This window comes from Pogoniulus pusillus, chromosome 27 (genome assembly GCF_015220805.1).
Source record: "Pogoniulus pusillus isolate bPogPus1 chromosome 27, bPogPus1.pri, whole genome shotgun sequence".
In the NCBI taxonomy this organism is placed as follows: domain Eukaryota; kingdom Metazoa; phylum Chordata; class Aves; order Piciformes; family Lybiidae; genus Pogoniulus; species Pogoniulus pusillus.
Window position 1 is genome coordinate 4791129 of NC_087290.1, and position 26358 is coordinate 4817486.

The 26358-nt window shown below is 45.1% G+C and overlaps 1 protein-coding gene across 1 annotated transcript in view; it reads right to left on the reverse strand.

The window, feature by feature from the left end:
• The window catches only part of GALNT17 (polypeptide N-acetylgalactosaminyltransferase 17), a 402097-nt gene that overhangs the window by 365929 nt on the left and 9810 nt on the right, over nucleotides 1-26358 (reverse strand). The window contains exon 3 of the mRNA XM_064166627.1: nucleotides 25223-25362. Coding sequence (XP_064022697.1) covers nucleotides 25223-25253 — 31 coding nt within the window. The 5' untranslated portion in view covers nucleotides 25254-25362. The remainder of the gene's footprint in view (nucleotides 1-25222; nucleotides 25363-26358) is intronic.

A 26358-nucleotide genomic window follows, 5' to 3' on the forward strand; every position in this document is an offset into this window, starting at 1 on the left:
TTCTGTGGACAGGCTCAATGTCTCTAGGTGGTAAATTATTCATTCAACACATTCCTAATCTAAGCCCTGGCATATACTGTTTAAGCCTTCAAAATCAATACATTCCAAAAGCAGTGGCAGTCTGGCAAGCTGTAGAACTTCGAATCTTCTCTAGCTACGGAACTTACTCATTTTTTGCTGGTTTTCAATTAAAAACAGACTGAGAGAGTTGGGATTGGTCCGGAGAAGAGAAGGCTCTGAGGAGACCTTACTGTGGTCTTCCAGTATCTGAAGTGGGCTACAAGAAAGCTGAGGAGAGACTTTTTAGAGTGTTGGGTAGTGATAGAGCTGGAGGGGAGTGGAGCAAAACTAGAAGTGGGTAGATTCAGATTGGATGTTAGGGAGAACTTCCTCAGCATGAGGGTGGCGAGACACTGAAACAGGTTACTCAGGGAGGTGGTAGAAACCTCATCCTTGTATGATTTTAAGGCCAGGCTGGATGTGGCTCTGAGCATTCTGATCTAATGTGAGGTGTCCCTGCTCATGTGGGGGGGTTGGAACTAGATAATCCTTGAGATCTCTTCCAATCCTGACAATTCTATGACTCTAAAAGTAATTTCTTAACAACAGCACATTATTTTAGAGGACAGCTGCCTGCAGGAAGGATTGAGGTAGGATGCAGTTAGTCAACTTAATGTGATCATCTACACTGGATTTGGCACTGGTAAGGCCACTCCTCAAATATTGGGTTAACCTTTGAGGCCTGCACTTCAAGGACACCGAGGTGCTGGAGTGCGTCCAGGGAGAAGTGAAGCTGATGAAGGGTCTGGAGAACAGGGCTGGTGAGGAGCAGCTGAGGAACCTGGGGGGTTGTTTAGCTTAGAGAAAAGGAGGCTGAGGAGAGACCTCATTGCTCTCTACAACTCTATGAAAGGAGGTTGGAGGGAGGTGGGGCTTAGTCTGTTCTCCCAGGTAACAAGATAGGAAGAAATGGTCTCAAGTTGGCATGAGGAAATTTGAGCTGGATAATAGGAACACTGTCTTTACCAAAAGGGTTGTCATGCCCTGGAACAAGCTGCCCAAGGGAGTGATGGAATCGCCAGCTCTGGAGGAGTTTCAGAGCTGTGTAAATGCGGTGCTGAGGGACATGGTTTTGTGGTAACTTGCCAGCTTAGTGGTTAGATTCATAAAATCAACCAGGTTGGAAGAGACCTCCAAGATCATCCAGTCCAACCTAGCACTCAGCCTTATCCAATCAACTAGACCACAGCACTAAGTGCCTCATGCAGTCTCTTCTTGAACACCTCCAAGGACAGCGACTCCACCACCTCCCTGAGCAGCCCATTCCAGCCACTCTTTCTGTGAAGAACTTCTTCCTAACATCCAGCCTAAATCCACCCTGGCAGATTGCTGGGCTCAATCCCCTGGTCCAGATCAGCAATAAAGATATTGAACAGTACTGGGCCCAGCACTGATCCCTGAGGCACACCACTAGTGATAGCTGCCAGCTGGATGTGGCACCATTCACCACCACTCTCTGGGCTCAGCCCTCCATCCAGTTCTTGACCCAGCACAGAGTGAATCTGTCCAAGCCATGAGCTGCCAGCTTTGCCAGGAGCTTCTTGTGGCAGATTGTGTCAAAGACTTTGATGAAGTCCAGGTAAACTACATCAACAGCCTGCCCCACATTCAGCAGGGAGGTAACTTGGTCATAAAGGGACATCAGTTTGGTCGGGCAGGACCTGCCCTTTTTAATCCCATACTGGCTGGGCCTGATCCCTTGGCCATCCTGTAGGTGCTTTGTGATGGCACTCAAGACAACCTGTTCCATAACCTTGCCTGGCACTGAGTTCAGGCTGCCAGGTCTGGAATTTCCCAGTTCCTCCTCTGGCCCTTCTTGTGGATGGGCACCACACTGGCAGCTTCCAATCTTTGGGGACCTCTCCAGTGAGCCAGGACTGTTGATAAATGATAGAGTGGCTTGGCCAGCTGGGTCTTTTCCAACCTATGCCCTTCCATGACTTTATTCTGCTTTTCCCTCTAATCTCATTGTGACTACAGATGTCCTGAGAGTTATGCATTTGTGAAAAAACCCTGACTTCCTACAAACAGCTTCAATGTTTTGCCTCTGTGAGGTGCTGTGTGCACCCATGAGGCTTTCTCCAAGCAAGGAATAAGAGAAGCCCATTGTGTACATTTAGAACAAAGACTGGTTTGTTGAATTTGGTGGTTGTTTTTTGGCTGGCTTTGGGGGAGTTTTTTTTTACTGGTTGTTGGTTTTGTTTTGTTTGGGTTTTTTTGGTAATCCAAAGTTTACTAAGCCTGATTGGATTTTAATATTTGGCAATATATTATTCACAATACTGTGTCACAGTTCTCCAATACTTCCATTCTCATTTAATTTACAACAATTGCTGTTTCTAGGATAGAGCTAAAAATAAGCATAAAAACTAATGTTGAAGTCCCTCCCCTGGAGGTGTTCAAGGCCAGGCTGGATGAGGACTTGAATAACCACATCTAGCTGGGAGGTATGCCTGCCCATGGCAGGATGGTTGGGGTAAATGATCTCTAAGGTCTCTTCCATCCTAAGCCATTCTATGAGACTCTGAAGCCAACTTCCACCTCATCATCTGGAAAGCTCCAGGTTGTTTTGTGGAATCTACATTCTCTTTTTTCACAAAAGCCAGCCACAGGCCTGACTCTCCCCCTTGACCACACAGAAGTGTGTTCAGAGTTACATAAGATGGCTTCAGTCTGAGGCGATGGGAAGGACTGGCAATATGTGCTTGGCAGCTCTGTGCTGTGCTGCAGACTTCAATTCATTAGAACAAAATCCAATTTCATGCTAATCATCTCAAGCCCTTGCTAGACATAGTAGGAATGGGTCCTACCATGCCCTGAGCATGGCAAAAAGACTCCTTCTTTCAGAAATTGTGGCACTGTGTTTTTTAAGACTCTCCTTCTCCTCTTCCCTGGAAGTCTCCTTCTCACCTCCACTGTTGTGCTGAAAAAGGTACTCTGACCTACCTGCAACTAGAAGAGAAAGTAAATCCCCCCACCATAATAGGTGTTGTATAAAGGGTGGATAAATCACTATCAGAAAGTGCCTGTCTTTCTTTCATATGTGGACACTGGCCACATGCCTCAGTTCTGGAAAAGCAGAGTCCAGACACAGCCTCCTCGGCAATAACCACAGTAGAGGCAGGGACTGGGAAATCTGAGTTAACTCAAAGCTCCAAACAAACAGATGATTTTAAGTTGGAGAGGATGGATATCTGGGTTTACTTCAAAGCAAGCATGGGATCGGCAAGGTGTCTGCAGCACACTGCAAGAAATCAGGTCTCACTGCACTGGGAGAGAGAGCAATGTATGGGGGAAAAAAAAAGAGATCTTAAGTGCAGAGGTGAAGCAGGATGTTAAAAATCATTTAAGAAGCAAGCACAGCTTCCTCTAGGACTGGTTATGCAAGGGTCCATGAATAGCTGTGAAGTTACTGGGGAGTGGAGAGATACAGAGTGAGCGTTCTTATTCACAACTCTTTAAAGGCCGGGGAGAACTAAAAAAGGAGCAGAACAATACAGCTGTGTAGGCTGTGGCTATGGTGCCCTAGCCAAGCAAAACCTGTCTCCTCTGCAGCTGGTGGCTGCTCTCTGCTTTCCATTCTCAGAGGTGCTTGCAGGTGGTTCACATTTCTTCTTGTCTTGACTTCTATGCTCTTCCAACCGGACTGTGCCAGACTCAATCATTTGCAAGGGGAAACAGCACCATCCAGCTCCTAGCAACAAAAGGACTTACTCTGCCTCAGTTTTCAGGATTATCCTCCTCCTCTTTGCTGCTGTGAGCTGGAAAGGGACTGCACCATCCCATCCCTGAAAGATGTAAACCTCTGTCTGTGCATTGCCATGAAGCAGAAGCTGTTCCTTCACATCAGCTCTGACAAGACTGTAGAACATGGGGCTCCTTGTATGGCTGGCACTCAATGCTCCCTCTGAAAGCCTTTATCTTGTGAGACATCATCCTCAGCCAAGGACAAACCTAAAATATCTCTAAAGCTTTCTGCACACTATCTGTACATGGAGATACTTCTAAATTATGGACCTTTGAGATTATTCAAATCATTCCTTTGGAAAACAAAAATAAAAACAAAACAAGCAAACATCAAAATGTGATCTCTCAGTTTGGAAAGGCAAAAGCATTCAAAAAGTGATGTGTGTGATTTATTTGAACATGATAATAAACAGAGGGATTTGCTTCAAAGGCAGCTGGTAAAAGGAAAGCACTACCAATAGGTCCCAGGGGCTTCTCTTTGCTCTGCCACAAGGCTTCTTATGAGAAGACCTAATCAACACCAGAGTCTTTAAAATCCCATTTGTCACACTGCACCAATAGTCATCCCCTGTCCTCCTTTCGCCCTGTCTGCCCCTGTGTAGCCAAGCAAGTAGTGAAGAATGTTTCCTCAATGATTTATTCAATAAAGATCACAAAATTAATCAGATAAATTATTCAGGACATTATTTGCCAACTTTTGCTGCTCACATTGCAAGACAGAAATCAAGCTCCTGAGAACATTACAAGCAGAAAGGTTGTGCCTACAAAACAGCTCTGCCAAATCTGAAGCAATTATTTAGCAATTCCCATGCCCCAATAGCTCCTAGTGCCCAGAGAAAGGCCAGCACAAGAGAAGAAATTGAGGTTTGCTCTCCAGTATCAAAACTGGGGGGGGGGAGACATTCATATATTTATCTTAAAGGTCGGTTCAGTCATTGAATAGTTGCCTAGCAACATTTCCTAGCAACACCACTGCAGAAAAACCACACTGAGCACTCTCCTACAAGTCAATTAGAAATGGTAATTTTTATGGGAAGATCCCACCATCCCTTCCCATTAGGAACAACAATTCTTGCCTCAGCAACACGGGTTTTCTTATTAGGGACTTTGCAACCTTGCTCCATTTTGCTCTGCCTGCCTTCTCTCCTCCTTCCCAGGTAACAAAACTTTCCATCAGCGTGGAGTCAAAGTCGACAGCATTAGGATCAACACCTACAGATACAATACAACCCATTCATCTCCATTTCCAAATCAATGACTGTCTTCTCTTCTGCAAAAGCAGCTCAAGAGACACAGCTGCCTCTTCAGTACTCTTCAGATGTGGAGCTGCTTTCAAAGGTAGAGTCCTAGTACCACAATTGCAGCTTGCTGTAAAAGTTGCATTGTGCTTCCCAAAGTTCATATGGCTGCAGCTGGGTAGCAATCTTTTCATGTCCTGCAGCAGACTACAATTAGGGAAGGTGGGATTGCACCAGCAAGCTACTCCACTTCCCTGTGGTATAAAGTCTGTAAGCAATGGCTAAGAAAGCTTTGTGTTAAAAAAAAAAAAAGAGTAATTAAAGTGCTTGGCAATTTTGTGTCATTTAATGCAATATGTTGGGAAATGAGATTGGAAAAACTGAAGAGCCAGGCAAATCCTGGAGATGGGAATGATCACCTCTTTAAAGCCTTTCCTGCTTGAATCTGTCAATCTCGGCAATGCAATTAAATGAAGAAAGCGAAAAGGAGAAAGTGATCCTGTGTGGGCTGGTGACTGATCGAGGTTTAAACAGGCTCATTTACTGATCTCTCCAATATACAGTAATGACAAAAAAAATAGATTTCCTGCTGTCAAATGACCACAATTTTCGAGTTGTTTACTCTCTCCAGAGGGGGAAGGGATAAAAAGGCAAGGAAAAAATAAAAAGCTATCTCCTACTTAATTGCTTGCAAGAACTATTATGTGCTTTCAGCAGTGTTTTTCCTACTCACTCTCTCCTTTACATAAATAGGCAGTAATTTGAAGGAGATGTCTCCTTCAAAGTTTGAGGGAGATAAACTTCAACATAACACTTAGAAACCCTCACCCATAATCTACTTGCATTTCAGACAACCTGCAACCTCACCAAGATGAAAAATTAAATTAGGGGAGTCCCTTCAGAGTCTTAGATCCTGAAACATCTTTTCCCAGCCCTGCTCTCCAAAAGCATAGAGCACTGCTGACCTTCGTGTGGCCTGGGATCCATTCACTACTGAAGCACCATTCCATGTAAGCATTGTGCTGGCATCACTCCAAATCCTTTGGGAAAGGTAAAATAAGCTGAGGTCAGGGCCAGCACCTAGGCCATCCTAACTTTTCCAAGTTGCAAGTTGAAGGACACTAGGCAAGAGAACAGGAAGAAAATGTTTGCCTCATCTGTCTCCTCGCGTCAGACAGAGTCAGCCCACATGGCTCCCAAAAAGTGTTTACCCAATGTGACTCTAGCAGCCCTTGATGATGAGCTGTGTCCACTTCTGGGCACCTCAGTTCAAGGAGGACCTCAGATAACTGCTTGAGAAAGTCCAGCACAGAGCCACAAAGATGATGAAGAGAATGGAACATCTCTCTTACAAGAAGAGCCTGATGGAGGTGGATGTGCTGCTGGGAGAAGAGGAGAGGTGACTTCATCAATGGTTATCAATATGTAAAGGGTAAATGCCAGGACAGTGGAGCCAGGTTCTGCCTGGTGATGCCTGATGACAGCACAAGGAGCAATGGGTGGAAGCTGAGGCATAGGAAGCTACATTTAAACATGAAGAGGAATTTTATCCCTGTGAGGGTGACAGACTGGAACAGGCTACCCAGGGAGGTTGTGGAGTCTCCCTCTCTGGAGATATTCAAGATGTGCCTGGATGTGTTCCTGTGTGATCTGGTATAGGTGATCCTGCTCTGGCAGGGGAGTTAGACTGGATGAGCTTTGGAGGTCCCTTTCAGCCCCTGACATTCTGCAATTCTGTGATGAAGATGCTGCTTCAGCATCATTTCAGTGACTAACTCAGCCCTTAATAGCAGAACTTTGCTTTATCTGAAGTCCTTCCATTTAATTTAAAGCTCTCTTAAAAACACAAACTTTTAAAAGAATTTGTGTGGCCTGCAGGACTTCTGCTGAAACTTTGTTTCTTTCCACAAGGGAGTTTCTGCTTTCATAGATTCACAGTTTTTTTTCAGTTGGAAAAGGCCTCTCAATGCCACCATGGCCATTAAAACATGTTCTAAAGTGCCATGTCCACAGGTTTCTTGAACACTTCCAGGAATGGTGACTGCATCACCTCCCTGGGCAGCTTGTTCCAATGTCTGACCCATCTTGTAGGAAAGCAGTTCTTCCTGATATTCAATCTAACCACCCCCAGCACAATTTCAGGCAATTTCCTCTCATTCTATCACCTGATACTAGAGAGAAGAGCCCAAACCCCATCTTGCTCCAGCCTTCTTTCAGGGAGTTATAGAGAGCAATGAGGTCTTCCCCGAAGCCTCTTCTATTCTAGACTACAGAAACCCAGTTACCAGAACCAGACCTTTGACCATCTTTGTTTTTCTTCTCTGGACACACTCCAGCAACTCCATGTCCCTCTTGTAGCAAGGGGCCCAGCTTCCAAATCACAATGCAAGCATCTAATAGGGACTTGCCTGTTCTGCTTACACCGTGCTGGGCTGCTACACAGAGCTATTCTCTGGTCATCCTCCTTCAAATGACACCTTCAGTTATTAACACATCCAACAAGGTACGGCTGGCTTTGCAGTGGCTGAAACAGCTGGGAAAACTCAGCACAAAGTATCTGACTTGAAGTTGAGAAACAACCTTACAGTGCTGGCAGCTTCAGCTTTATAGACACCATTAAAAGAAAGCTTATTAGGCTGTGAAGGCTGCGTGGTGAATCTACAGCCCCCTGGCTGACTACAGCTAACTACTTATCTCACAAAGCCCTCAGCAAGATTATTCAATAGTGACATTGGGGTAAAAACCACAAAGTGTGTTTTAATGTATAGCTTGTCAAACTTAGTAGCAAGCTCTGTGTAGCCTTTAGCAAGGAAAAAGTTTCCCCACACTTGCCTGAGAGCAATATATTGGTTATAAGGCAGTATAATCAAAAAGCAGACCTCCCTCCATAGCTAACACACTTTGATGCTCTGATTTATGTGACAATGTGTTACATCAACTAGAGCTAGGAGATGGATCTGCCTACACCTTGCCTTTAAAGTGAGCACAGTGAAAATACCAAAAGAGTCCTGAATCTCCAGAGCTAGCTTCAGAGAAAACAAACCAAAGCAGGTTAAATCCTGCAGCAGCAAAAGCAGAAATGCACCAAGTATGACAGACTCAAACAAAAGGGTCTGAAACAAGCACCATCATGCCTGGGTGAACATGTGAAGAGGGGGCAGGGATAAACCAAGGAGCTCCTTTCTCACTTTCTCAGACTCTGCAAGAGTCAGTGCTCCCTACTCTGAGGCTGGGCTGTGGGTCTGCTCCTAATTCTGTTTCTCTGTGTGTGTCTCCACCATTGCTGCTTGTGGGGTGCTTGCCATGCACCTTGGTTCTCTCCCAGCTGAGCACTGTAGCTCTCCAAGAAGGAAACAGTTCTCTTGCCCAGGATCAACTCAGGGATGAACAGAGGCAGAAGAGTGCTTTGACATCTTTTGCTCAAGCACAGCTTTTAAAAATAAAGCAAAACTATGGAGATTGAATAAGCAAATCACATCCCTGAGCCAGACCCACTGACACTCCCTGGACATGGATCCAATTTGACAAAAGTTAAATGCTTAGAAGTTACTCTTCCAAAGCCTTGATTTGGGATTATGTAAATTCTGTGTTAAGAGCACAGGGAGCAATTTATAGCCTTTTACCAAAAAATGCAGTACTGAAACTGTGTTTGCTCATCCCTCCAAAGGCCAGAGAAGACTTTGACAAAAGAAATGAAAAGGTAAGATTTGAAAGGCAATTTTGGAATTTAAATGAGAAAGTAGTGATTATGCCTTCAGTTACTTTGAGACAGAAGGGCTTTGTTAGAAAGTTAGGCTGGAACCAGCCCAATTCAACTGCTAGAAAACAAAACCAAACCAATCTCGGAAAGAAAAAACAGAAAACAAACAACTTTCCTGCATCAAAACCGTTTTAAGCTACCAGTCCAGAGAAACAAGACACCCTACCACACAGGAACAAGAAGGCAAAAGAGTGACTCACTGGAGAGACCCATTTAATCCTGAAAAAATGCAAAGCACCCAGAAAGGATCCTGTAGGGTTATACACTGGCAAGATGAAAGGCATTACAGTCTGTGCATCCCAAATTCCTTTATGTTCTTCAGATGCACTCAGCCATGGCAAGCACCAACTGGTCCCCTTCCCAGCAGAGTTAGCTGCTCTGCACTGACCCTGCTACAGTCCCAAGGACTTGGCAACTCAGCTTTAGCCATGCTTATTTGACATGGATGAACTGGAGTCAGAAGACAGGACTGAGGGAAAGCAAGATAACAGAGCCAGAGGACAGCACTCCAAGCCACAGCCCAAGAGGAGCAGTTTGCTCCCAGCTCTCCCTACCTTCACTACCACGGTCTGCAGGCTCCCAAAGTCCCCAAGATACAAGTTACCTCAACTTCAAAGGAACCACTCTGTTCTGTATTGCTTTCTGGTAGCTAAGCGAGAGGAATCCTCTCTTTTCTTTTTCTGTCAGAGGAAAAAGTAGAAAATAAAATGCAAGTTCAAAGTGTGCCTTTGCTACAAAGAGGAAAAAAAGAACTGTGAGAAGGATATTGGGGAGAGGGGAGAAGGAATTACAAAACAATCCCAGATCACTGAGAAAATCTGACAGCCTCTGGGCAAAACCCACAAGCATTCCTGGAGACATCTATGCCCAGAATCACGTCCACTCCTGTTTTATCTTCTCCTTTTGCTGAGAAACCCAAGTGCCTTAATGGCTATTTGTGGAATACTAATAGCCATGCTTTGCAATGGAAATGAAGGCGGCAGAAACGATGCAGACAATCCTTTCTGTAAGTCACAGGGTAGGGACAGAATGCAAGCTGCTAAATGTCAAGAAGCAGAACTGTGACAAAAAACCCAACACCCAACATTTTATTGGAGCACACCACTATGAAAAGGAGCTTTGTTTCATAGGTAACCTACAAACTCCCACCAAAGCTCCCACGTTCGATAGGAGCTTACTGCTCATTAAACACACACAGGGGAAGTCATGGGCCAGATCTTTCCTGACAATAGAAATCTGACTATCATCAAGGTGATGATACTGAAGGGAAAGAGAGAGGGAGAGAGAAGAAAGCTCATCCTAATCCTTAAAAAAAAAATAATATTATGGACTGCTCCAAGCCAAGTCTGATTCATCCATTAGATTTGCAATTTAACCCAGGAATGCAACGGAGGGGGTGGTGGAGTGGGTGGAATCTGTCCCTTCTCTGGATCAAAAGACTTCAGTTTCTAAAAAGAGTTGTTTTGTTTAAGAAGACTGCACATTTGTCAAGTCCTGTCTTGCCAAAGGAACTACAAGTTCTTTGCAGAAAACAGTCTCACCACAACAGTACACAAAGATGTAAAATAGAATTGTAAGAGAGGCTTGTTTTCATTAGCGGCTTTCTTGTGCACCCAGGATTTTCAGAAGAGGCTATCTCCATGTTTTCCTCAAGAGAAAAGAAACAGTTCAGGACCAGAGAGAGGGAAATCTGAATGTACTTGCAATTGATTCTCTGCATCTTCAGTAGCTTGGCACTAAATGTAAGTCTAATGGGCTGTGTTGCCAAACTACATGAGGATTTTGAGCGCAGCAGTGGTCTCTCTCATTTTGCTGCTCATTCTTTGTAACACAGAAGAAGAATAAAAGCAGTGAGATCTCCCAGGTTCAGGTGGAACAAATACTTCCCTTGGCTCTGTCTCTTCTCAGGCAGTTGGCCTTCGAACTTCAGTTAGAACACTACATGTCAGATCATCAGACACACAGGATTTGTGGGGATTCTCAGCATGCGAAACAAGACTGCACACCATTCTCTCAGCAAGCCAGAGCAGCAAAGTGGAGTTTGGCTTTGTCACTCTCCATTCTGCCAGAAAGGAGAGAGGGAGCAAAACCTGCTGATGCTCAGATTCAGCATCTGCCAATTTACACAATTTCCCCTCAGCAAAAAGAGAACAAGAAGCAGGTTTGGAGAGAGCATTTTTTACCTCCTCTGATGGAAGTCTTATTGCATGTCAAGGTTCAGTCTGCTTCAGTCAGTATCTTTTCCAGATGTGAGAAGATAAAGGCTAACTTGAAGTTCCCCCTGAAGTGTCACCACATTGAAATGCAAAATCATCCATAGAAATACAGATCAGCTGTATCAGTGGCAAAGACTGAAGATGTTCAGCAAGCTTGAAGCAGGAGACAGATACCCAAAGATGAAAAGCATACTGGAGGTGACACAGCAACATACTTGTGACTTCCTGGGAAGTGCTGCTGCTCTAGAAGCCACAGAGGAACCACATTTCCAAATGGTAAATTTCAAGGTGCTCAAAGTATCACAGTATCACCAAGGTTGGAAGAGACCTCACAGATCATCAAGTCCAACCCTTTACCACAGAGCTCAAGGCTAGACCATGCTCCAGAACCACTCAAGCATATCAAGCCACATGTAAGAGCTAGGAGAAGACAAAGTCTCTTCTCACAGCTTTGTAGTGCAGAGGACCAGCTTTGTACATCTGGAAGTGCTCAGCAATGTGCCATACACTGTTCCATACTAGCTTGCAATGGGACAGAAGATCCATGCTCCACTGGTCAGACCATCCTGCATCACCAGCACTCATGGAAAGTTTTGTAACTTTTTCCATAAGAATCTCTTTCCCCACTCACCCAAACAAATAAAACAGCAACAACAACAAAAAAACCAAACCAACTCTCCCTCTCTGAAGCCTTGTTACATCTCAGGATTCAGACACTGCCTGCAGCATCCCTTCCTACTGAGGACAGCAGGATTGATCAACCAGAGGCTTCAGCTGGAGTGTGGGTGGCTATGGGTAAGGATTTTGCTAACAGTTATGCAAAGCTTTTTTGCAAGCATTAGAACACACAAATATTTGTTTAAATGGCAAGGAAGAAAAATGGCATGTTGATCTGCAAGGCACTGGCAATTAAAGCAGAGGCAGGCACATGGCTGTACACCAGGTGAATATTTGTCACAAGAAGCCAGTTTCATCAGCCCTGCTTTGGATGAGGTAAATATGCCTAAGGGTTTGCAGTTACCTTCAGCACTATTGCAATAGGCTTGTGCACTTCATCACACCAGAAGCTTCGTTTAAGATCACAAGGCACCTTACCTGTAGCTCTTGCTATTATGCAATTGCTATGGCATCCATACACAAAGAAAAAGGGATTATTAGTGAGTGTAATGAATGTATTTCTTCCATAAACTACCTCCCTGGAACATCCTGAGAGTGGCTTAAGGCAGGTCAAGAAGTCCGAGCGGTTATTGGACTGAAGGTATGAGACTTGAAAGTCTCCAAGGATGAGAAATGCCAGCTATTGTGATTACAACAGACCCAACTCAGAACAGATAAAGAGAAAAGGATGGGCAGAGCCTTCAAAAGACAGTCATTTTTCATTGCCTATCAGCAGCAGTTCAATTATAGCACATGGTCTCCCCATGGGCTGTAATTACACTTTTAGCTGTGCTCACAGGCAAGCATGTCTCAAAATGAGTTTCCATCTGAGTGGAAATGACTGACTCCCTGCCACACATGCTGCAAGTCAGACCTGGCACTGGATGATCATCTTGAAGGTCCTTTCCAACCCAAACCATTCTATGATCTTCTCTATCAAATGAATTTAAAAGTATAAAATTATACACCTGCCTGCACACCTCGAATAGTCCTTTTGGTGTTAGCCTTCACACAAAGCCTGGCTCTGGTAGCAATTACCTGACAAATTAGAACACTTGGATAGCCCAGATAGAAAATAATTCTTCCTGGTCACAGCTGAATAATGCAGTTCTGAAAAAGCAGCAGGGGAAAGGCCTGGGGCAGAAGCTTGGCAAACACACACAGACCACATACATGGAGATTGCAGGTCAGTCTATTAACAAACGCCTCTGCACCACTGCAGGAAAAGCAGGTGAAGGACCAGAACACCCAACCTAGAAGCTTTGTCCTGCTGAAGAAAAATAGCCACAAACAGCTGCTATTTCTTGCCAAGACAGTCAGCAGATCTGCAGCTCCTTTAAAAACAAAGGCAACCCATGCTGTTAAATGTCCTTTTGGATGCAGGAGCTCCACAATTACCACCTGCTTCCTTAACAATCCAAGTGCTCCAGAAAAGAAGGAAAAATAGACCAATTTGCACAGAGAAACAGAACTTGCAGCAAGTGATAATGCTTATCTTTAGCCTGGGCGCTTGTATTAAGCTTCAGTGCTTTTATGCAAGTCATTGAACTGCTGGAGCAGGTCCAGAGGAAGCCACAAAGGTGATCAGAGGGCTGGAGCACCTCCCCTATGGGGGAAAGACTGAGGGAGATGGGGCTGTACAGGCCTGGAGAAGAGAAAGTTCAGGGGAGACCTTAGAACAGTTTTCCACTAACTGAAGAGGGCTACAGGAGAGCTGTAAGAGAACTGTTCCAAAGATTTGCTATAACAAGATGAGAGGGAATGGACTGAAGTCTGAGAAGCGCAGACTGAGACTGAAAATCAGGAAGAAATTCTTTCCAAGAGGGTGGTAAGACACTGGCACAGGTTTCCCAGTGAAATCATGGATGCTCCCTCCCTGGAGATGTTCAAGGTCAGGCTGGATGAGGCCTTGAGCAACCTGGGCTAGTGGAAAGTGTCCCTGCCCACAGCAGGAGGGTTGGGACTAGATCTTTCAGGTCCCTTCCAACTCAAGCCATTCTATGAACCTCTGAGTGCCTAACTTATCATGCCTGCACCAAAACACACACTCATTTGTCACTGTATTGCTCCCCTCCTACAGACCCTTCCCAACATCTCTTCCTCGCTGCCAGACCTTGCAAGCATTGGCACTCCCAGATTTTTTGGTGCTCTCAGCAGCTCAGGAGTTCACTGATTCACTTCCATGTTTTATTTCTGTTAAGAATTCCCTCATGAAGTCTGCTCAGCCCTGGGATGCAACACAGTGCTATTGTGTGACTTTTACAACCGGGAGCTGAATCCAGAAGTGGGAGAAAGACCAAGCATGTGCATGCTCTGTGGCATAAATGACCTGAAGCAGAGAGCTCACTTAAGAGATGGGCAAGAACTTCCTGGCCTGGAAGCAGCTTTCCATTCAGGAAACTGAAAATAGCTTTCCCCACTCTGATTCAATTAATGACTTTAGCCATCCTCATGTGATTGAGTGGATGCTTTACACTGACAGATTTACCACCAAGAGCTTCACTGGCAAGCAGGGCAGGAGATTGCTGCTCATACAAGTGCATTGCCATAGCCAGGTTGGTTTTCACTGTGCTACATCATCCCAAGAGGTCATTTTCTTTTATCTTCAAGGCACCCACAAGCAGCTTTCTTACCCATCTCACCATAACCTCCATACTTCAGGTGGCTGACAAAATCCAGTATGTTGTCATCCATAAGTGGCTGCTGCCTTGCCACCACCAATTCCTGGGGCTCTTTTCCCTACTCCTGTTAAACTCCAGCTACAAACAGTTCCACAGCTAAGATCCCTTTGTTATCCACTATGAGCACTATGCAACTTACCATGAGCAATTCCTGCTCTAGTTCACAGGAGACTAGGGTAAAAGCAGTGGTTTCTGCAGATAGGTGGCATGACATTAGGAACAAACCAAGCCAGATTGTGATTCAGTTCAGATGCTAAACATAAAAGTTATGCAACTATCCTCCACATACTTGGTACCAAAGCTTCCAATTCTGGAGTTACAGCTTACATTCTGATTCATAGAATGGTTTAGGTTGGAAGGGACCTCAAAGCTCATCCAGTTCCAACTCCCTGCCATGGGCAGGGACACCTCCCACTAGAACAGATTGCTCAAGGCCTCATCCAATCTGGCCTCGAACACCTCCAGGGAGGGAGCATCCACAATCTCCCTAGGCAACCTGTGCCAGTGTGCCACCACCCTCACTTGAAAGAACTTCTTCCTAACACCCAGTTTCAATCTCCCCTCTGCCACTTTAAACCCATCCCCTCCTTTGCCCTGCTGGCCACGCTGCTCTTGCTACAGCTCAGCACAAGGTTGCTGTCTGGGCTGCACTCACACTGCCAGCTCATGTTGAGCTTTTCATCAACCCAGACCCCCAGGTCCTTTTCCTCAGAGCAGATCTCAGCCATTCACCACCCAACCCAATTTTCTGTTTGGGATTCCCTGCCTTTAACTCAGTAGGCCAGGACATGCACACATTTCTGCTGCAAAGAACAGATTCCAAGATTCTCAGAATGTTCTATTCACATGAATTGAGACTAGTTGAGTTCAATTGATTTTTTAAAACGTGTTTATCCTCTACAGGGACCTTTTTTTCTCCCCTCTTCCTTCAATGCTGATTTGCTGAAGCAGTGCCTATCCAATTCTCATTACGGAAATGCATGGAAAGCTGCCAAAAGAAGCGATGCCTTCTGGACTAAACAAGGGATTTATTACTGAGAAACCACAGCACAGGGTAAAAATCCATCACAAACTTATTGATTTAAACTGATTGTAAGTAATCACACACAATTTATATTAAGTGAAACATACTGCCATCTAATTTAGAGTAAGTGAACTGAATGCTACTACTCTGACTTCTGTTTAAAAGCAAACTCTAATTGATACCCAAATAGAAATAATTGAAGCTTTCAGAAACACGAATAATATATTCTTGTGTCTGTTTATTATGTATTGATAGGTCATTTTCACCCATTTAAACATATAATACCATAATTGCTGTCTAAATATTTCAGCAGAGATTTATATCTAGAAGCCTGAGGGCAAGTTAAATAGAACTGGACAAGCACTGTGCCCACAGTGTGAAGAAAAGAATTTGATGTGCAGGATGCAGTTTAAAGGACCTTAACTCACTCTTAATATAGAAGCCTCAAACTTTGTTTCATTATATTTTGTGCACAAAACAGGCCAAGTCACACATTTTACCAAAACATGTTTCTCTGTCCTCCAGAGGAAGCATCATAGGATGAAAATTGTATCCTACACCACAAGTTATTGCTGGGGCACCAAACCTTCCCTCTGAGATACCCTGCAGGGAATTATGCCTGTCAGTCTCTTTTGATATGACACATAACTGGATCTCAATCTTCAGTGGTATTAGTCCAAAAGGTCCTTTTTCTTTCTAAATAAACTTTTGATGGCATTTGCTTGCACACTGATGGGTTAAAACCAGCAAGGAATTAAAAATAAACCCAGTCTTGCTCAGATCTTTCCTGTACTATAAATTGTGGCTACTAATAGTTAAGGATATAAAACGGACAGGCTGGATGGGGCCCTCATCTAGTGTGAGCAACAGAACAAGGGGACACAGCCTCAAGTTGTGCCAGGGGAGGTCTAGGAGGTTGTGCCAGGGGAGGTCTAGGAGGGGTGTTAGGAGGAAGTTCTTCCTAGAGAGAGTGAGTGGCATTGGAATGGGCTGCCCAGAGAGGTGGTGGAGTTGCCATCCCTGAAGGTGTTCAAGAAAAGCCTGAATGAAGCACTTGGTGCCATATTCTACTTGAATGGCTAGGGCTGGGTGCTAGGTTGGACTGGATGAGCTTGGAGGTCTGTTCCAACCTGGTTGATTCTATGATTCTATCCTTGGGGTCCCTTCCAGCCCTGACAATTCTGGGATTCTATGTACATTACTTTTCATTAATAAAATCACTTCTAAATGAAGCAGAGAGTGTGCCACCACTTCCAGTATTCAATGAGCTTCTTAGCTTTTGAAGATCAGAAGCCCACCTCGAGCTGCTCCTTATGGAAACTCCTTCTGAGGTCACATTGGAAGGCTAGCATGTAATGTCTCAATAGAGGCATTTAGATGCCAGATCTCTCCATGATCGCCTTAAAAGGTTCACCAGAAACATCTCAGCTGTCCTTCTCACTGTAGCCTGAGTTTAGACAGCTCTTCATCAGCTGCCCATTTGCAGGAAAGTGCATTTTAAGTCTTATGTGAAGCTAAAAGCATAAAGGAGGTGTTCAGATGTCTTTCTGACAACTTGAACACTTTATTTTTGAAGTAATGCTCCAACATATGCTGCACTCCTGAGTTTGAAGCTAATCCTGCAACAAGCTGCACATTAAGTGGAACAGTTCTCTGTAACTAGCCTCATTACAACTCAATTAAATTCATTTGCAGAGTGCATTGGAGGACTGGGCCCTTAGGAGTGGGTTCAGTTCCTGGAGCTTATTAAATTGGTGGAGATCTTCAACAAGGCAACAGCTCTGCATCCAAATCATAATTTTACTCCTATTTGCCTGGTTAGTACCAGCCACCTGTTAGCTGTTATTTCTGCACAGATATAAAATAAACTGCCTAACATGTCCCCATTTTTTGTCATGAACTGGTTCTTAAAACCAAGCCTCTGATTAAACACTGCAAAAGCCTTTCTATTTTCCCTCTGCTCTGAAGTGACATAACACTCACCTGTCATAGACAATGCCAAAGGATACCTAAGGGTATCTATGCCCCTCAGGTATGTGCCAGGCAGAACTTAAACTCTAGGCAAGCTGCTAAGAGAAACAAAACCTAATTTGCAAGCTCAGTTTTTGTAGCTATCCACTGCAAAGCAACAGCATTTAGCAGAGAGGTTTTTATTCTCTCTAGTGCTGTGGAGGTTTCCAGGCCATAAGAAGCCTGTTTGCACACAACTAAAACACCTGGTTTTAACCAACCAAAAGCAGGTTCATCGAGTGCAGGTTGCTGAGCTGCTTTGCTGAGCTTATTTTCATTGCAGAGTATTTAGTCTGTAAACCAAAGTAACGATATGTTACGGGATCAGAAAATATCTCAAGCTGGAAGGGACTCATAAGGAACTTGGAGTCCAACTCCCGGCTCTTCAAAGGACTATCTACAGCTAAACCATATGATGAAGGCTGCTCTTCAGATGTCTCTCTTGAACTTGAACTTCTCTGGGAACCCCGTTCCAGGTACAACCACCCTGTCCGTGAACACTCTGTTCCTAATCTCCAAACTTGACTTCCCCTGAAAGCTCTGTTCCATTCCCTGGAGTCAGAGAGAAGATCAGTGCTAGAGAGATCTCCACCTCTACTGCCCACCTTGAGACAGGTGTAGATTGTGGTGGATGTCCCCTTGAAGCCTTCACTTCTCCAAGCTAGGCAAGCCAAGAGATCTCAGCTGCTCCTCCTAAGCCTTGCCATAAATTAGCTTATACACATGCCTTGTACTGCTGTTTGGGGACAGTCTTGGGCAAATACATTTGTTTGCAGTTCTTGAGCTAGCCACAGCCCACCCTTCTAAAAGATGTGTCTGCCATCAGCTACTGCACTGTACAAAAGAAGTGTGAGGAAATAGCAAGTTGAGCAATAAGCTGTCTTTTCCTCCGAGGGGTAAACTTATTTCTTTATTAATAAGCACAGCTCCAGTCAGAGATCAATTGCCACAAGGGAAGAAAGGGAATACAGTTTATTTTGTCAAGGAATGGCTAAGGCTCAGCAGATACAACCAGCATTTTTTCTCCTGTATTTCACCCTCCCCACTCATTCTCAACAGCTAAGCTATTTCTAGCCAGTCTCTGAAGTGCATACGAGAAAAGCAACAAGCTAGGGGGAGAAAAAAAAAACAGATCCAACAAAACAAAGCCAACCCACAAACCGACAACAACCACAGCAAGCCAAGACAGAAGAGAAAGGCTCAGTGGATCAAATGCAGGGAGGCAAGTTAGGCACTATCTCCCAACAGGAAATAGTGAAATGCTCCATTTGAGAATTGGCTCTGGGCATCAAAAGCTGCTCACAGCAGGACTGCTTCTAAGCTGAGCTTTTCAGGTTACAGCCGTGGTCACTAGGAAACAAGGGTCAGGCAGATGCTTTCATGGCAGAGGGGCAGCAATAACACATCCTCCTCCTCGGTAATGTACCTCTGATGTGCAAGCAAGAGCTCCTCAGAAAACATACATCAAAAGGCATCCTAAAGCCAGAGTTTGTTGTTTTGGCTAACCTATTTCCTCTGATTTAGGTCGTTGTGCAGCACACTGCAGAAAACTTGGGATCTCCTGGGACAAAATGGTTTCAACTGCTAGTACACTGCTAACCCTACACAAACACCTGACTGCTACTACTCTTGACACCCCCCCATCCAAAGTGAAGGATCACTGTCCCTCAGCTTCAGTTTTAGAAGGCTGTTCTAGCAAGAGCTGTTTGCCCTTTCTGTTGCATTGAAATAGTTTGACACTTTTGCTTTTCAGTACTACAGTAATTCCACTGCTAATGATGTCAACAATGCAGCACTGGAGGATGACAGCAGCACTGACATCCCCTAAGAGCATAAGGGGCATGAATGAAGTTCAGACATGCGTAGGTTGTTGAAGCAGCAGTTAATACTTGCTTTCTTTCCAGGGCAAAAGGAAGCAATTTTGTTAAGGCACAAGTTATCCTACACACTGCAAATCCATCATTCCCTACAGCTCTAACAGAGACCATTGCTCTGCTGCTCCATATGGCAACAAGGCTGAAGTCTGAGAGCAAACACAAGCAAGTCAGAAATGCAGCATTTACACCCACTTGAGAGGAAAATCAGCTTCTCCAAAGCATGAGGGACTAACTGGTTTGTGGTAACAGAGAGCACTCCAATCCCACCTTTATTAGACATGTCCTAAGCCCCATGCAGTTCTTGCACCATCCAGCTCAACTCCCTTCAGCTCCTGTCCCAAGCTGTGCATAGCTCCCCAAATCCTGCTCCAGCATTTGCACAGGACTTCCCTACACTCCCTGCTTTGGCAACTCCGATGTCCTAAGAGACAGCTCCAGTCCTCAAGACACAAAGAGACTTTGCAAATTCCTGACCTTCAGGTTGCACACAAATCCTCACCAATCACCCCAAAAAGCACATGGGCAAACCTGGGCTACTCAGATTCCAGCTCCACAGTCCTGTCCACAGGTGTTTGAAACCACCCCTAGATGCACACATATGACCTCTAATTGTCCAGGTTGGAGCAAGAAGAGGGGACAGGGTTCAGCCAGCTGCTGCTGCAAGCACTTGCAGCCCTTTCCCACTGCCCTCCTTCCTGTGCTGTGGTTGTGCCAAGTATTCCACAGATCTCCCAGGGAAGTGGGACCTCGGGAAAAGCAAGGTGGGAGGAAGTGAATATGGAAAATGCTTCAAGAGGAGTTCAGATGAAACACCTACTGAAAGTTGCTTACAGCCTACATGAGAGCCATTGCAGGAACACCTTTGTAACACAGGAAAGCATCACAAAAGCTTCCTTTCTCAAAGCTGCCATGAAACAGAGGTATGGCAACAACCTCAGACTACTGATCAGATATTAGATGCAAAGTAAAGGAAATAAGCCACTAATAAGATGTTCTGGGGTTAAGTACACGGTCACAAAAGGTTACAAGGGAGCAAAGAGTAGCAGACAAGCCCAGCTCAAACCCAATTCCTGCTGTGACTGGCACTGACAGGTCATAGTTTACAACAGAACAGATATCTTCTGAAGCTTGTCCTGGGCCAATGAGGGTTGAAAATCCTAACACAAAACTGTTTTTTGTAGAGATTACTTTGTCCCCATCTTTTTTTTTTTCCCTCTACAGAAGGTAGGACACTGCCCAGTCCCAGAGATGTGCAAGGATCCCAGCTTGGTTTGGTTGGTGTTTTGGGGTTCACAGGATCACAGAATATTAAGGGTTGGAAGGAACCCAAGGAGATCATTGAGTCCAAGCCACCTGCCACAGCAGGACCACACAATCCAGCTCAAGCCACACAGCAACACATCCAGACAGGCCTGGAAAGGCTCCAGAGAAGGAGACTCCACAACCTCTCTGGGCAGCCTGTGCCAGTGCTCTGGGACCCTTACAGTCAAGAAGTTCCCCCTTGTGTTGAGCTGGAACCTCCTGTGCTGCAGCTTCCATCCATTGCTCCTTGTCCTATCCCAGGGAGCAGTGAGCAGAGCCTGTCCCATCCCCCCAACTCCCAGCCCTCAGAGATTTATAAACATTTATCAAATCTCCTCTCAGGCTTCTCTTCTCCAGACTAAACAGCCCCAGGTCCCTCAGACTCTCCTCATCAGGCAGTGCTCCAGTGCCCTAATTATCCTCATAGCTTTCTGCTGGACCTTCTCCAGCAGATCCCAGCCCCTCTTAAACTGGAGAGGTCAAAACTGAATGCAGTACTCAAGATAACGTCTCACAAGGGCAAAGTAGAGGAGAGGAGAACCTCCCTTGATCTGCTGAACACACTCTGCTTAATACACCCCAGAAACCCATTAGCCTTCTTGGCCACAAGGGCACATTGCTGTGCCATAGATGTTCTCCACCTGCACTCCCAGGTCCCGCTCTGCAGGGTTGCTCTCCAGCAGTCACCTCCCAGCCTGTACTGGTGCAGTTTATTGTTCCTCCCCAGATGTAGGACTCTGCACTTGTCCTTGTTGAACCTCATTTGGATCCTCTGTGCCCAGCTCTGTCTATCCAGGTCTCTCTGGATGGCTGCACAGCCTGCAGCCGTATCAGCTAAGCCTCCCAGTTTGGTATCATTGGCAAACTTGTTGAGCAGACACTTTGTGTCTTTAATAACTTCACTGATAGCCTGCAGAGAAATTTGGAGGCCCTGACTCTCCACCAGCAGAAGCAAAAGCCAAGAAAATGCTGAAGGAGGTGTGCTATCCTGAGCTGTGGCCTTAGCCTCAGGAGGGTGTAAGGAACAAAATAAAATTGAAGTCCATGTAAGTAGTATCAAATAACACCAATCACTTCTTCCTCCAGTATCCCTGTAACAGCATCCACACACACCTTGTGTTTACAGCCTCTTACTCCGTGATGGTTGTCCTCTCTTTGCTTATGCTACAGCTCACTTCAAAGCAGTGAAATGTTGATATTGAACATGAAAGAAATTCATCTGTGTGATGAGAGCAGCAAGCTGGCATAGAAGCTGTCAAATTGAGGAACTGTCTCACAGCTGCCATAGTATAATGAAAATACTCTTTTAAACTGTGACAACAGCAGAGTGAGACAGAAAATGAAGCTGCCTACACCTGGAGACTATGCCCTGTGTGTGTGAACACATCAGCCTCGGTTCTGGACTGCACAGCCAGCCTGAGTAGGGGGAAGCCTTATTTGCAAAATGCTGGATCAAATAGGAGAAAGGGGCAGCCAGAACTGTGTGCTTCCCATTTCCCCAAGTCAAAATAAGTCATTATTGCAGCACTGGTTTGGAGGAAAGAGCAGAGCTGCCAGGATCCCAAGTGCAAGTGGCTTGTTGCCACTTGGACACTACCTCTCCTCCACAGTGCACAAGACTGAAGCAGGGGCAGGACGGATGGAGCCTCACACACCTTTGGAGCCACATTAAGGCAAACAAAAGCAGATTAGCTTGGAAGAAGCCTCAGCTCGTTTGAGGAGGAGCTGAAGACAACCACTGCCCAGCCCAGCAGATAATTTCAGGCTTTTAGAGAATGCAGTCTGCATCACAAACAGGAATCAAAATAAAGATGCACACCAAGCTTGAAACTCTGCAGAGTCCATACACAGTTGAGCTTGCACATCTGACTATCAAAATGATTCCTTTACACAGAGGATAAAGACAGGGTCTGCTTTGCCAGAATTCCTGGAAAGCTGCTGATAATTGCAGTGAATCAGACTTTGCCTCATTGCAAACATTTCTTGACTCTCAGAAAGCTTAAGATTTATATGCTCTAGACACTTCAGCAGAGATTTTCACAGGTCACCAGGGAATTTGGCTGTTGAGCTCTTGCCAGGAGTTTGAACATCGAAGAGTAAGCACAGGCAAGCAAATATTTGAGGTATTTAACCTCCCCTGAAGATACCTAAGCTAAGCACCCAAGTGACTAAATGCTTGCAAAACCACAAGCTTCAGATTTTGGGAGGTCATTTATGTCAGGATTGAGCAGCTATCAAAGGAAGGGGGAGCGTTATCCCACACCTACACCTTCAGTGCTTATGCAGTCAGCAAGGCACGCTGCTGTTACAGGGCTGGGCATAACTAAGCTTCAGGACTTTTGATCACTGTGGGGATTTTAAACAAAGTCCAAGGGCAATGGTGGAGGAGAAGGGGCATCTAGTTAAGGCTGTTCTGAGGCCAGAGAAAATATGGGATTACAGTTAAGAGTGGAAGATTGCTATTATCAAATCAATACCACACAAGAAATACAGTAAAAGTGTTAATCCAATTAGCTGAGTGGAGGAAGATGAATGTGGGGAGTAAGAGAGAAATTGCAAGAGTGTAAGGGACTAAAATTAAATGTACCCAAAGGAGAGGGGCAATGTAAACAGTATTCTGAACTGAACCGGTGGAGGTTTGCTGACTACGTGCTGTGTGAAAACTTCACCTAAGCACAGATGTTGTCTCAGCACTTTTGGAGCTTGTTTCCCAGAGCAAACAAGGACAAAGCACAAGTTTGTCCACAAGTGGAAACACAACAAAGGCCAAATCCTGCAGATGAATCTTGTTAAGCCGTTTGCTAAATCCCATTCCACTGTAACATACTGAAAAGAAAGAGAACTATCACTGTGAGGATCTAGCTGCTTGCAGAGGCTTATTAACTTGTACCACAGCCCACATGTCCTGAGTGAATACTCAGATCTAGCGAGGAACTATGAAAATAACGGGGAGGAGGCAGTGGCCAGGCTAAGAAAAGACCTCCCAGCTGAGGAGGAAGAGGTATTTTAGACAGCTACTAACACTTAGAGCAGAGAGCTTAGCTGACTGTAGGTATCCGTTTGTGCTGTGCCGTGAATCAGCAGCCATTATCCGCACGAGAGGAAAGAAGCCTGCTAAGCATTAATTTCAGCTAGGCAAGCCACTAAGAGGAAAACTCTCTCTGAATGTTTAAGGAGAAGCTAATGAAGACTGACTTATGCATGCATTTATTAACATTTTCTCAGCACTGAGCAGTTCTACTTTTAAGTTTCATGTGCAGCTCGAAAGCAAGGCAGAAGCCAAACCGTTAGGAAGAACCCCATCTCTTTAGAGGATTAGGAATTAAGTTAACTGCACATGAGAGATAAAATAGTGGAGTGCTTGTCTTTATTCTTCATAATAAACCAGAAGGCATTGGAGCTACACAGCACGATTAACTTCTTTCAACTTCCCCCTATTGCTGCTGAGACAGCAACGCGGCAGCCTCACAGAAACATTACAAATATGGAGTGATTAAGTTAAAATTAAGTGAATTTAGGGCAGGCAAAAAAATGCTACATTGTAACCCAGAAGAGATAAGTCTTTTGTTCGTGTAAAGAGCAGCCTGAGTAGTGGTTGCATGAATTCCCCAAAACAAAAGTCACTCACAGCTTGAAGTGACCAGCTCTGGAGCTTTACAGGTTATTTTGCATCTGTCCACTCCTCACTCATGCTTCATCTGGTTACTTGGTCTCCTGGTAGGCACTGCTGGTGATGCCTACTGAGCTGGTGGGAAAGATGACCCTGGCAGATCACTGCTAACGTCTCATTCCCTCCTCTTTACTAGCACCACGCAGCCTTGAAACATCTTTTTTCTCAGTCCGAGGGTCTTCATTTATGAACTCCTCTTACAAACGTGACCAAAGAAGTCCCAAACCGAAACCAAACCACACACAAGCCAAAAAACAAAACAACACTGAAGTCTGTGAGCTACAGAGATGGTGTCATGACACAGTATCCCGAGCCAGCCCTGCTCAGCAGGGGAGGTCATGCAAGGATTCAAAAATTCCCTTGCTGTAAATTAAAGTGAACCAATACCAAATAACGACTTGGGTTTGTTAGAGTCAGAAAAAAAACTCTCAGTAATAGACAGAAGTAGAGGGGAAAAGGGAAGAAAAAGAAGGAAGAGAGAGTTAAGAAGCGAGAGAAAAAGACAGCTATGACCACTCCTTGGATCCAGAGCCCAAGTTTTCCAGAGGTGCAGGTACATCCCAGCACAGTATCCTGTGGTAGATGCAACACATGAACCCAGAAATTGTGCTACTTTTACACTCTTTTGGTAGGGTGTCTCTCCACAGAGGTGCGCACCAGCCCCTGCAGTGCGTCTGTCACACCTGGATTTAAAGAGGGAATTCCCCCTGCAGGAACTCTCTCTTTTCTTTGTTAAACCAGCAGCTCCCCTGCAGAACTATTAAGGCCATCACCCCGGTCTATTCACGACCAGGTACGTCACCCCTTCTTTGGGACAACAGAATCATTATGGGTTACAGACCTGCTCTGCCACAAGCGTTGTTTTGAGGCAACAGAGTCTATCACAGATACTAAACAAACAAGGACCATTGACGATCATTCGGAAACCAGACCAGCAAACCTCCGGATACAACAAACCACCAGTAAAATCCAAGACTTACCAAGATTCCAGGGGAAAAAAAGGTGCTTCATGAGATGGCTGGAGTCCTTGCTTCAATATCTTCAAAGTCTTCCAACTTTTCTCTATTGCCCAGTGAGATACTTCGTTTATCCATCCAGACCCTGGCCTGGTTTAGGACAACTGAAGTAAAAGGAGAAACAAAGTCAGTCTCTCAAAATTTCCTCTTCCTGTGAGCTTTAGCTGCAGCTGTAACCCATGAGCAGACACTGCCTGCTTTCTCCCATACTATCACCTCCCACCTGGGAGAAGCTCACCCAAAAGGCAAGCAGAACTCTCAGTTTGAGCATCCACCACTTCACTGTAAAGTGCTTCTGTACTGCCTGAAAAAGCTGGGCAACACCTAAACCACTGGAAAATAAAAAAAACCTGGCACCAAAACCCATCCTGTTAAGGCAAGGCTGTATCCTTGGCTTTGCACAATCTCGTTTCAGGAAAAGCTGCCTTGCTAACCAGCTCTGAGTTATGCAGTCTAACACAGGTGACTCAGATCCAAGACTAAGCAAATAGCCCTACAGGGAACAGCTGAAGTCGCCACAGCACACAGCAGCTGCTTGGAGGTGAAGCACCCTACTGGTGCAGTAGGCAGCAGCTCTCTTTCACATCTTATTTCTGCAGCAGCAGAAATAAGCAAAGTACCAAAACCCTTTTGGATAGATAGAATGTGTTATCTGTGGAAGACAGGCCTTAACCAAGCATATGAGGGTCACTGAGTGGAGCTTTGTGGTAGCCTTTAGGCATTACAGCTCAGCTGCAAAGAGGGCTCAGTACCATGGGCATGCATTCAGCGTGCCAGGCTGTGCCCCTTGGTGTTTGCCACCTAAGCACATACAGCAGAATTAGAGCTGCTGAAAATATTCCAGAAAAACACTGGGAAAAGGCAATAAAGCAAAATTAAAATCCTTCCTGGAAATGTAACATCTTCCAACAACAGGGGTGAGTTTCACTCCCAGCAGGCTGCAGGGATTCCTTAGCATCACAGGCACAGAAGACACAATTCACCTGAAAGGGCTTTTGGTTTAGCAGCCTTTGGAAACTTAGGGCTACTGAAACTGGCAATGCTTGCAAATCTGTGGTCTGTGCACCCCTCAGGGGAAAATAGGAGAAGTGGTCCTTTGG